Source organism: Chelmon rostratus, chromosome 20, assembly GCF_017976325.1.
Source record: "Chelmon rostratus isolate fCheRos1 chromosome 20, fCheRos1.pri, whole genome shotgun sequence".
NCBI classification, from domain to species: domain Eukaryota; kingdom Metazoa; phylum Chordata; class Actinopteri; order Chaetodontiformes; family Chaetodontidae; genus Chelmon; species Chelmon rostratus.
The window spans coordinates 15,596,587-15,609,601 of NC_055677.1; the positions used below are offsets into that span (position 1 = coordinate 15,596,587).

At 41.6% G+C, this 13,015-nt stretch overlaps 1 protein-coding gene across 1 annotated transcript; it reads right to left on the minus strand.

The window, feature by feature from the left end:
- Positions 1-3,773: 3,773 nt before the first annotated feature.
- LOC121623610 (ras-related protein Rab-18) lies at positions 3,774-12,565 on the minus strand. The gene is made up of 7 exons (XM_041960941.1): positions 12,386-12,565; positions 9,985-10,040; positions 6,905-6,966; positions 6,531-6,603; positions 5,427-5,545; positions 4,838-4,904; positions 3,774-4,086 (listed from the first exon to the last, which is right to left on the minus strand). Exons 1-7 carry the CDS (start codon positions 12,451-12,453, stop codon positions 3,917-3,919), a joined length of 615 nt encoding a protein of 204 aa, XP_041816875.1. The 5' UTR covers positions 12,454-12,565; the 3' UTR covers positions 3,774-3,916.
- Between the last annotated feature and the right edge of the window lie 450 nt (positions 12,566-13,015).

Consider the following 13,015-nt stretch of genomic DNA (forward strand, 5'->3'; position numbering starts at 1 on the left):
GGAACGTGCAGGAGCAAAGGGGCATTTTCCTCTACCTCACCTCAGAACATAAACAGTGAAACAGTCTGCAGACCTACAGGTGCCTACGATTCTTTTTGCCCAGAACAAGGAAGGTCGCCTGGAGAGAAAGGAAAGAGAAGTTTGGTCATGTTTGTGAAGGTTCAACCACAGGACCTGGGGCCCTGCACTCTGCTCCAAGAGCTCTGTTAAAGTGAACTCAGAGGAGGCCTGCTGCACCTCTCAGTGTCACCCAGCCCTATCACATTCTCATTATCACACGCCTGAACTTATGGCGAACATATTAGTTCCTCGCTACAATATACAATTCAGGTGCTTGTGGCAGAGGATGATCTTTCCAATCACCCTCTCACTCTCTTCTCTGCTCTTATAAGTCAGCATGGCAAAACAATTACCTGATAGCAAACCGGCAATGAGCATGACAAAGTGAGTGACGTCTGGGAACCCGACACCTTATGAAACGATGCCCGACGTCTCGTAACGTTTTTACACATGACAGCATGACTGCTCTCCTGAGGGGCTCGTCTGAGCGCTAAGCCATACGGCCCGCCGCCGCTGCAGGCAGAGGAGGAGCAGGGAGACAAGGCTGTGTTAATGAGAGCCAGATCTGCTCTGTTAGCTTAGCGCCTGGCTGCGTGCTCAGACACAGACAGCAAGACGGAAAGCAGTCCATCAGGCTGCCCCTGCGGAGCTGCTCACGGGCTTCTGAGGCCACAAGGTGGGGCAGGACACGAGTGTTCTGGGATGTTACCGAGTCTGAATGTGCAAAAGTGTGTTCAGACCTCCCTTCCATCTCCACAACAGCCTAACTTCTTTTTGTTATTGTGGTACAGCCGGGGTTTGTCTAGAACACATAGTAGTCTGCGTATGAGTGAAAAATCCTTTTCCATCCTAATATGCACTCACACTCTTGATTAGTTTTAGAGGCCTGAAGAGGTCAAACTCATCAGTTATTAACAAGGAGAAAAAGAAAAAAAGAAAAAAAATACAGCATACTCTCTTACCCCGGTAATTTTCTTTAGCCCTCACCTCTGTGTGGATGGGACCCTCTGGTTTTGGCCTATGTGCTACTTTTCTGAAACATGTTGAAGGGAGACACACCTTTCATATCAAGAACTTTCAATTGTTGTGCAACGGTGATAGTAGAGCTAAAAAGATGATCAAATAATGGATGAAAAAATTATCTGCAACAATGCTGCAAACTGATCCGCAACTGAATCATTTAAATCATGCAAAAACAGCAACCATGTGCACGAGACACATCGTCAAATGTGACGATTTCCTTCTTTTCTCAGTTTTATGATTGTGAATGCAGATTTCTGGGTTTGGGACTGTTGGTCAGACAAATCAAGCAATTACTAACATTTCCAGTGTATTTAATAAGAAGCATTGTTCAGTTTCTTTTTTAAGGAGGAGTGATGAGGGGTTTTAGGAAGGCTACTACACACACCAGATTCTTGTGATGTGGCAATAAAAAGAATGTGAATCGACCGGCTTTGTAAATTATTCTCAGAAAATATAGAATCTGTCAGCTCAGCCCCTTGTGTAGCTGATGTTTTTCCAGTGTAGGCATGAGGAAGCGGCAGCGCTACAGCTCAGCACATGCTTGGACCACATGAAGGCATTATTACGCTGTATGCCTCCGTTGTTGTTTGACTGAGACATATTTCCAGACGGCTGCCTGGACTGTGGCAGGAGATGAGGGATATGCTACAAGGGAAGAGTCCTCGCTCTCGCTGCCAGGCCCGACCCTTTCATAATCGCCCAGGAATTATGCACATCCCAGTTAAAGCACTGGTAGAGTGAGTTATGGCTGCGGTGGCGTTTCCTGAGAAGTCTGCCAAAAAGATGATTTAGATAGATCACACGTCTGGGGTCTGCGGGTTCCTCGGACACTGTTTAAACACAAGTCTTTATTCTGAGGACGGAGGAATGTGAGGGGCGCTGAGTGAAAAGCCCATCACCTAACAGTGACATTTCCAACATGGCAACGATGACAGCAGAGTTATTGGTCATCTCTGCTCAAGACTTGGACAATGGCGCGATTGCTGAAAAAGCCTTATTCATTGTATTCTTCATTTGGCTCTTGTCAACGGCTCCACACCACAGCTTGGAGTTGCATTAACACCAACATATTCACTTAAAAAAGAATTTTATTTAGTTTAATACATAGGGCGGTTTGTAGTGAAATATGTATACATTCAGCTTTACACTCCATACAGGAATTATCCCACCAAATTCCTAAAATACACACAATTTACAAGGTATACATGTTTCAGCATATTTCTGAACACAAAAAAAAGACAGCTATACCAGTTTAATAAGTAAAAGCCTACTTCCTTTTTTGTTTAATGATACCATTAAATTCAAATGGTAACCCTGTATGCAATGTTTTACTTTCAGCTAAATATAAGTTAAAGTGTTTATAGTGGAACAGCCTCTGAAGGCTATTCACCGAACAAACAAACAAAAGAATGGCACGCAGTTTCCCATGCAATTAAAAAGAGATTAAAAAAAATATAATTGTGACAAGACATGCTTGAACCCATGTCATTTTCACCATCCCTGGTACGAGATCAAACTCTCAGAACTACATTTCCCAGAACACACACCAGCACTCGAATACTACAAACATGGCCGGAGGTCAGGGGTACAGTACATTTTGAACTGCTTCTCAGATACAAACAGAGATAGGAGTACTGTGAAATCCATTAACAATGTGGAGCACACAGCTTTTTCTTTGATTTTCCAAATTCAGTGGAAACACCCTTATGACTCACTGCCCTAATATTGAACACTTTTCCTTTGTCTCTGACCAGTCAAAGGGATGTATATGTAAGACTGGAGCAGTGCGTAGTGATATTACTGATATTATCTGTCTGAGTGAGGGAGTGCCAGTAAATCGCACTCCATTAAAGCAACTCGTTACAACGAAGGCGGGCAATTTTAAGAGGTTCCCTCTTCTTCTGCACCCAGTGGAAAGCTTGCTGGTGCCAATCGCTTTGATTTATGCACTCTTCAAAACACACCAGAAGTTTGAAGTCCAAGTCAATAAAAGCAGTAAAACGTCATTCCAGACGCTTGGTAACTCTATTATATTCTGAAGAAATGAGGCAGTTGTGTGGACAACAGAGACACGTGATCCAAACCTTAGACTGAGACTGGTGAGATGGAATACAAGATGGCTTGCCTTGATAAGCTTCTCCATAAGCAGCATACAGTTCATAGAGTCTGAGGGGCAGGAGCAGGATTAAGCGCAGGACAGAGCAGAGGCAAGACAAACACCAGAGAAAAGTCGGCCCTGCATTGGTAAGGTGTGCTCGCTAAGGCAAGGTGCTCCAAGGACAATAAGCATGCTGGAGATAAGGGACAACCCTGGGTCAAATCGTTTTCCATTCTCATTACCACACATTAGAGATTTAGCCACTAACCTGACTACCTTTGGTTTATACTTTCAGACTCATTTCACTGCTTTCACTACTTCATATGCATGAAGTGAGAATGGTTAATATTTTGACCAAGGTCCCAAAACTGCACAAAACTGTAACTCAAAACAAGACGGAGGAGAGAAAAACTCACTCAAATTCCATTAAGAGGAAGGCTGAGCTGCATTTGCATTCTAGCGCAGCGTTGTTATTAGAAAGTGTGCAAAAAGTAGTGTCTGTGTGAACACAGGTAGAGTGTGTGGACGGTCAACCCTTACAGCTCAGCGGAGGGGAGACAGTCAGACCCCCACAGCCTTCATGTCTGAGGAGGGAGCTCAGCTCAGGACAGCACACAGTGGGAGGGGGGGGTGTTTGTGTCTATGCTTGTGTTTGAGTGTGTGACACCATGTGTGGTATTCATGTGTGTATGTTTGAGCGTTGTGTGCGAATGTGTTTGCTCGTGTGTGTGTCGTCTAGACCAGGGAGCAGTAGCCGCTGCAGGTTCCGCCTCCCGCGTCCTCGTCGGTGAGCTGGACTCCTCGGCCGTGGCTCTCACTCTGCCATAAGCCGGGAGTCTGGATGATCTTCTCCACCAGCTCCTCGAACGCACACTGAACACCGTCTCTGGTCTTAGCACTCGCCTCTGCAAGAACAGAGGGAAAATAAAGGGTGGAGGAGGAGGAGTGAAGGGACAGATACAGAGGAGAGGAGAAAGAGGCAAAAAGGAGTGAGAAAAACAAGAGAAAAAGAAAAATGAAGACGAGAGGTGGATTAAAAGAGAAGCAGGATGGAAATAGGGGAGGAAAGCAGATGAGATACAGATACAGCAACCGTTAATGTCTGCATCTTAATGTCATCCCAGACTGGACGGGCTCACGGTGGAAAATGTCTCAACGATAACTGTCAACCCCAGAAACTAATACTGAACTGTATGAGGTTATTAGCACCCGCTTCACAACATGATGATATCCAGAAACATTAGAAGAGTAATAACTGGAAGATAAAGAGATAAATCTTATTTAAAGAGCCAAATGAGGATTAATATGTTAGGGTGCCTTGGAAACCTTGGACAGATCAAAATAAAATCTCTCCATTTCAACAAACATTTTTACTACATAAATAATAAAAAAATATCCTTTTTCCATTCTTGATAAAGATCAAAACTAGGCATTTCTCTCTTAAAGTAGTCCTTTACTGACAAATCTGAAAAGTAGGTACAGGGAAAAACAAGGCCACACGGAAGATGATACATGAAGTCTGTTTTATATATAGAACTAAGCAAGAATTCCTCAGCAAGTATGATAGTTATTTCAAAAGCCGTTTCCCCTGTGTAATAGTCTGCTGTAACTCATGCCCAGCAGGTCTTTGTAGAGCAGGGAATCCTCCTGACTTACCTATAAAAAGCATGGAATGTTTTCTTGCAAACTTCAGCCCTTCTGCCCTGTCTAGCTCGTGGTTTTCCTAAAACAAAGGAGAGGTAATGGCTTATTTGAGGTCTGCCGGGCGGAGCTGTCAGCTACTGTGGTCGTCACGGGGCAGAGAGGAAAAGTGATTTTCACTGACAAAGAACAGGACACAATAAATTCATAATGCTCTACTTAGTGGGCATTTTTATCCCCACTGACTGATTCTGGTATCCTGGTACAGCACCAGCTGCCAAAAATATGAAAGTAGGTCTGCCACCGTCATTCAGTTCTGTTCTTTGTCAACTGGCTGTTAGATTATTTTTTTTTTATTCAAAATTATTTTTGGCAATATATTTTCCTGGTTTGTGGAATTTCTGTTTATACAAAGTCACTGCATATTCCTGTGTTTGCATCTCTAGATAAAGAAAAACAATTTTTAAAATTAGTCCATAAGTTTATTAAAAATTATGGATTTCTTTCATCATCACAGCTCAAGCCAAGGCAAAAAGTACTCAGATTACCTCACTGACCTGAGTGGGAACACAAACATTTCATACAGAACGACAAACACACTCACCCTATCGATTTTATTTCCCACAAGCATTTTCACGAGGTCGTTCCTTGTACAGTACGTCTCGAGCTCATTGAGCCAGTTGTCAAGTTTGGTAAAGGTCTCCCGTCGTGTGACATCGTACACTGCGACAAACCAAATGAACAAGACATGCTCACAATGAAGGCAAACACATACGCATTTCATACATATCCTACACAAGCAGACCATACTTTAGGTGTCAAGTAAGACTGGGTGACTGGGTTCTGGATTTCTCCATCAATAAATCCATGATACATCAATAGGATAATTTTGTCAAATTGGAATAATTACATTATGTTATTATACTATGATGGTATTGTCTTGTATTAACAATAATTTTATGTGCACAAAGAGAATAGAAAGACTATGATATTCACTTTAAAACAATGTTTTCAAGAGTGATTAAGTCTAACAGGCCTTGCATTTAAAACATATTTGAAATTATTTTTAATGAAAAGCACAGACCTAATAAAACTTAACACCCCATAATCCCATAAGAGTTATTTCCACCTTTGAAAAAAGAAAATAATACAACATAGATAAAATAAATAACTAAAATAATATGACAACTAAAAACACATGGTTGAAAGGGACTGAAGTCCTCTGATGGTATCACATGGGGAGCTTTCATAATCCCAGTGCTATAGCAAGGCGCCTTGTGTTCCTATACATCATTAGAGTGGTCAAAGACCATAGGCTGCAGAGGAAGTCTGTTTAAGAGTTTTAACTTAGTTCCTGTGTGTGTGTTCATATACATACTCTACATGCATGTCCATATGCGGAGTCAGACTTAAAGGGTATAAACTAACTTCCAGAGAGAGAGAGAGAGAGAGAGAGAGAGAGAGAGAGAGAGAGAGAGAGAGAGAGAGAGAGAGAGAGAGAGAGAGAGAGAGAGAGAGAGAGAGAGAGAGAGAGAGAGAGAGAGGTCACAGGATGAAAAACCATCACTTTTTTCTTTTTTTCTTTTTTTTTTTTTTTTTACAACCAGGGGCCTGACTCTGAAGTGAAAAGGGCACACACACACACACACAGAGAGAGAGACACACACACAGGTGCTTGAGCAATGATGGCGTCAACAGCTCGGCTTACCCAGGATGACTCCCTGGGCACCGCGGTAGTAACTAGGCGTCAGGGTTCGGAAGCGCTCCTGTCCTGCAGTGTCCTGCAAAACACAACCAGCTCAGCACCATTTGACACGCTCGCAGGAAAAACTGGTGGCTCAAACAGAAGGAAAACCAAGGCAGATGGACATAAACAACAAGTCTCACTCCTCTGTGTCCCTCAAGGAGCATGTGGGCCGAATTTGTGTTACATAAGCGCCATCTTCTGGCCACATGCGAGAATAGACAAATTGGAGTCCGAGAGGAGCTTAATAGTAAATCCCTCTGCTCTGACTGATGGACAAGAGCCACAATTTGTTTAATGAGTGTTACTGAAAAGAGAGAACAGAGTTTGCCACTTACCCATATTGCCAGCTTTGCCTTGTTACCGTCCACAGTAATGGTCTTCACCTTAAAGTCAACACCTAGACAATGAAAAGCCAGTACATCATCACACTGTCATGATTACCTAATCCTGCCTCAGGCCCAATATGGCGACTCTTACAGGTTTGGCCAATCTGCCAAGAATATTATATCATGATGACAGGCCATAATTATCAGTGATGAATTGTAAAAACATACACACCACACAATGTCTCTGAACTTTTGCTAACCCCAGCTTTTCAGACTGGCATTACGCCCATCCCATGTCCTGTATTTAAATTATGGTTATGACAGTGTACTCATATGCACCACAACGGGATGGCGTGGTTTAATGTCCTGAGCTGAAACAAATACAGGTCTGTATTGAAAAAATGAAAAAATAAAAATCCAGCACCTGTGAAATGGCTCAAAGAGCATGATTCACCCCTAAAAATCCCGCCAGCTCCCAAAGGAATATACATTTACATGAAAATAACAATGTTGTCCCTGTTACCCTCAACAAGTAAAGCTCCTCTACTGCCTTCGTGTGCAGTGTCTGGATGACATATCTGCCGGAGTTTTAACACCCACTGACAGATTTACCAGGGAAATGTACACTTGTGATGGGCTTGTTTTTACATCTGGGACAGGGGAGGTTTAGGAGCCAAAATAGAGAAAGAAAAAAGGGATGTGAAGACAGGCCGTGGATATACGACATACAGAATGTGAACCACACACACTTACACACAAACATATAGTCTGCTCACACAGTCATCACAACAACTAGCTCTTCCTCCAGTCTAGCAGGGTTGCCCAGATGCTGCTGTCGCCTGCATGTGGAGAGAAGTTTACACTAAACATTTCTCTGAACCTGGACCAGTCTTTCCTGCTTTAATTCAGTACAAAGTCAGACAGGCCTTTCCCAGAGACCAAACAGTAAAGCATCTGTTTGTTATATCACATCACAACAAGATGCCACTACCGCTCCAAATCAAGGCTGGGCTGATCCTCTGCAGGCCAGTCTCTTCATGGTGGACCTCCAAACAGCCCTCCATTGTATGAAACACACATACTGAGCATCACAAGACACCACACTACATCTAAAGCAATAAGAGTTGCTGGCTTCATGAGGACATGAGTCAATGTTATCCTGTGTTGTCTCTCTTTCATTTTACGATAACTGTACCCAATAGTCGCTAGGTGACAAGTTAATCAATGAAATTGTCATAACAGCAGTCTGCCAATCATCTGTAACCTCACTAAGACTAACAGTTAACTGACTGTTGCAGCGATTCATTCTTGCCTATTTAATACCTTCAGGTTACACTGTGTGTTACTATGACAATGTACTTAGAAAGCTATTGTCACAGGGAGAAATACTGCTTTGGGTGGTGAGCATTAACATGAATTCAGAACAACTAATAACAGATTAAAAGTGATTTCTGTCTGAACCTGAAGAAACTTGAGTCAATGAGGGAGGCTTAACTCCAATAAAGACATCTGTTTGGCAAAGAGTCCCAGCTGGCCAAGCAAAGCAGTAGAGATCCAAGCCCTGACCTTGACAACAAAGACAGCATTGTGAGCTACAAGCTCTTCACAAATTAACATTAGTTAGGGTCGAAAACAAATCTACATTCATACTCATCAATTAGATTATAAATATTGAGTTGCTGAATGCTTTAATGAGCATAAATCCAATAAGGTTGTTACAGCCTCAAGGCCACCTGAAAATATAGCAGGTGTGTCCTTGGTGCATCAAATGTTTTAGACTGTTAAAAGAAGCTGATACCATTTGCAGATCCACCAGAATTTGGAAAAACCTTCACTTGTAAAAAATAATGGACCACTAAGTTAACCATCTCACCAGATAAGACAGATGGTCTGGACTGTTGCAGGATTTGCTTTTCAAACTCCTCATTAAGATTGAAATAAATCAAATAGCTTTGTGGCTGTGAGGGTGTGTGGTATTGTGGTTTAACTTCCAGCTCATCCAACAGACGTCCTAACAGGCCACATTTCTGTACAGTGACCTCAGCTTGAGTTTTCAGACTAAAAAGACTTTCGATTTCTGTTTTAAATTATCTGCAATAAACACTGGGTGTGCAAGTGACACAAGAAGCTCGGTGTTTGAGCCAAATCTGGTCCTGGAGCAGATAACAAGGGTTCTGTCGTTTTGTGGACTGTTGTTCGGTACCATGTGCAGTATCTGCCAGCAGCCTCAGCAGGGACTACAGACTAAGGAGGCAGAATGAAGAACAATTTATGTCCACTTTACTCAATGTGGTAGCCATTGTTGTCTGCAGTAGTCATTTATAGCTCTTAAAAAATCCAATGCCAGACAATGTACTGGACAGCACAAATATTCTGACAGACCTAATGAGCTTACTCCGACAATTAATGGCACTAGCATTTGGTGTACAGTCTGACCACTGGCGTCTTAAACTTCACTGACAACTTACTGTAATATTAAAAGAGTTCCAGGAATATTCTGACCTATTATTGTTTACGAATAAAACAAATTTACAATGCACACAACTATCTTAAAATCTAATCCCTGTACAATCTAATACAATCCAGAACAACAGGCCTAGCTGAATGAAGCTTATGATGGCCAGTTTTTGTTTATACTGTCTGAGAGCCGTTAATTTAACTATATGCTTATTACTGAAGTTGTAGTTAGCAGTGTTGTTGTCCTAGAGTGCAGTACACGGCATTCCTAATATTCTGCCTCCCCCTCACATTTGTAAATGTGGTGGGCAAAACACTTGCAACACCTCTCAATATATAGTAGTCCAATTTAACTCTACTACAACCTCAATAAAAAACAAATAATAAACAATACATGGTAAAATGAATAACTCCCTGTAAAGGTCATTCAAAACTGAATATTACAATCTGTTTTTAAAGGTAGAATTAATGGCTGACCTGGATTAGATTGTACAGGTGTACCTAATAGAGTGGCCACTCAGTGTATGTTTATATGCATTTGTACTTATTGGATACTTGCCACCAACCTTCTAAAGTGTAGACCCTATTTTTATTTTACTCTTTCATTAGCTGAGCTCAGATGTGTTACTCACCTATTGTTGCTGCTTGTTCTGGGTCAAATGTGTCATCTGTGAATCTCAAAAGGAGGCTGTTGACAGGAAGAACAAAATAATTAGTTTAAGACTTGTTGTGAATCACTAACAAACACAGCTGAATGGCTTTTTTTTCAGTAATTCTATTCCACACAGGTTGAGTGAGCTTTGGGTCTGGGATCAGTTTTCCATTTGCTCTGTTCACATATCCTGTCCTGCAGCACCAGACTTATCAAATTCTGTATCTCAATCTCTTTCTATTGATCGCTTTATCCTTCACTTGCATTCCACGTACAAGTTCCAAATGATATCACTGCTAGATTGCAGTCAGGAGGACAGGGTTCATGTCTTAACTATGACTAATCAAGTGCACAGGCCTTAATCACAACGCTGATGATGGGGATAAGCTCACTCCCTTCCTCTGACCCAAGTGTAATTCTCTTATTTTAACTCATGGGCCATCAGGAAAGATGCTGGAGCAATAAGCTGATGAGCTATGCTCTGCGACGGCCAAGTTAGAAATGTGTTCTGTGTAGGTCATTTGTTCAGGTAAAATGAAACTTGTGTATTCCTCGCCAGGCAGACGTCTCCCTGATGATTTAAGGGCCTCTACAGATTGCAGGAAAACAAATGACACATCTGAATGCTACTCAAAAATGAGTCCAGTCAGTGTAGCTACTTGACAATAACACAACTGGCTCAGGACAACTCAAATAATGACATTTGAAACTAATCATAGTCTGAATTAGTTTATTGTTTTAAGCAAAAGCTTATTTTATAATAATACAAAATTGCTTTCTGGAAACCGCCCTCGGTCTCAATGATGCACTAGCAAGTAGCATGCAGCTGGCGACCAAAGTCTTCTGTTTTCTGGAAATAAATGCAAACCTAAATCTATGTTATGGTGTTGATATAAAGTCAGTCCCTCCTCTGTGCTCAGTCAATGCAGCGCTGCCATCGCAATAAGCAAAGTACCAGTACTCCTGGAGAAAATGTGAAAAAAAGAGGACATTTCTAACATGAAAACTAAAACAGTCACTGATCCAAGTTTCAATTTATAGCTGTGAGCTGTCATCAATAAATGATTTAAATAGGATAATGCCAAAAAAGTGAACACAGGAAGAAAGAACAGACAATAGACTAATACTTTATACCAACAGCGTGGAAACCAAACTGCTCACATTCTCTGATGTAAAGAGCATGAATTACTACAAACAGTTGAGATTATATACGACCTTCTGGGCTAACACTTAACTGATCCAAAATGAGGGGTGTTCTCAAATCCCTTTTACATTCGCTCCTTTGTTGATCATACTGAAACTTCTGTGAGTACTATAAAAAAAGCTCTATCCCCTTTTGTGGTTCATGTTACGGTTTGTTGTTTTGAGAACCTGAGGCTGGTCATTAGCCTGCACTGAAAGATGATTTATTGGCCAGACAGTTAGCTTGTGAAAAGGCTTACAACAAGCTTTGGGCCACTCATTACCTATGTACCGTGCTATGACTGTGGAAGGCACGCTGTACTCGATATCATAGTTTGCAATTTGATGGTTGGTTGATGGCTCAGGCTGGCTATCTGGATTCTTTCATGCAGTCTGGACCACGGTCACGGAGATTAGCAAATCTGACAGAGCTCTCTGTTGGCATACTACCCAATACAAACTGCCAGACTAATGTTGGTAAAAACATTATACTCTGCTTTGAATATTAGGCTGATTTGTGGTTGCTAACAGGGACCTCTGATTTCCACATAAAGGATAAATCAACTGTGTAGTAAAAGCTGTACAGCCTTTGAGTCCCTGCAGAGAGGCCAAGCTCACTCGGGCATGACCTATTAAATTAAGATATTCCATGTAATTTGCTGTTGTGTTCACAACGATGTGTGAACCATTCGATCTTGGAGAAGCTAGCCCTACAAGTACAGGAAATAAAATTAGAAACGGAGATCGCTTGTGGCATAGCCATTACAATTATCTACAGCAACAACAGTGACTGTTGCTGCTCATCATGTCTTCACTTAAATCTGCTCAGTCACCGCTACAGCTTAGGTAAATGTCCGCGCTTGTGGCAGTAAAGCCACGAGGACTCTCCTCTCCATTGCAACATCTTCCAACAGCTCTGTCAGACGTGAACAAAGATGATGTCACATACAGCTACTATCGGCTAGCTGAGGTTCACTGGAGCAGTTAGCACACACAAGCCACATTTAGCTTATAACTGGCAGACAGCGTGGCCTGTTTTGTTTTAAAAAAAAAGAACAACCGGAGCTGAGTCGTCTACGTAATTATAAAACGCTGCATCATCTTTAAACCTCACATTATTTGGTTGGCTGCTAGGCTAACGCTGGCTAACGTTAGCAGTGAGCCACGACATCAATTTCTTGGAGATAATGTCAGCTTACCTGGACTTCCCAACACCACTTTCTCCTATTATCAATATTTTGAGCGTCGTGAGTATATCTTCCTCCATTTTCCTTCACAGCAAGCTGCGTTGCTCTCGATAAATAGCTACAACAGTCTGTTTGAAACGATGTTCCTAACTTGCGTTCCTGTTTACAGCTTGCAGCAGAGATAGTTTGACAGCGTCTCGGTGAGAAGCCTCACTCCAACCATATCCGGTTTGACTGTTTGGCACTTCCGGTTGGTATTTGTACGTAAGGTCATCAGTCTGGTTACGCAACTAAACCGACGCTATTGTAGCATATGATTCATGAGTAAAGTTATTTAGTAAACTTTGATTTCTGCAAAGTTGTACAGTAGACTATAAAAGTAACTCAAATGTGTGTGATTCACTTCGTTGTGGGACAAAATCATGTTTCACGTGACATGAGTAAAATTGTTCTATTGATACTGATTCGTTCTTTTAATAAACTTTTTATTGTACTTGTTTTCCAGACATTTCAATACATTTTTGTTTAGTGCTGTTCTGATCTATTACTTAAATGCTGTGCATAATGATCATGTCATGTTAAAGTCATCAGTGGTTTACTGTTTACTGACATGCATGCTCTCCTTTTTTTCTTTATACACTC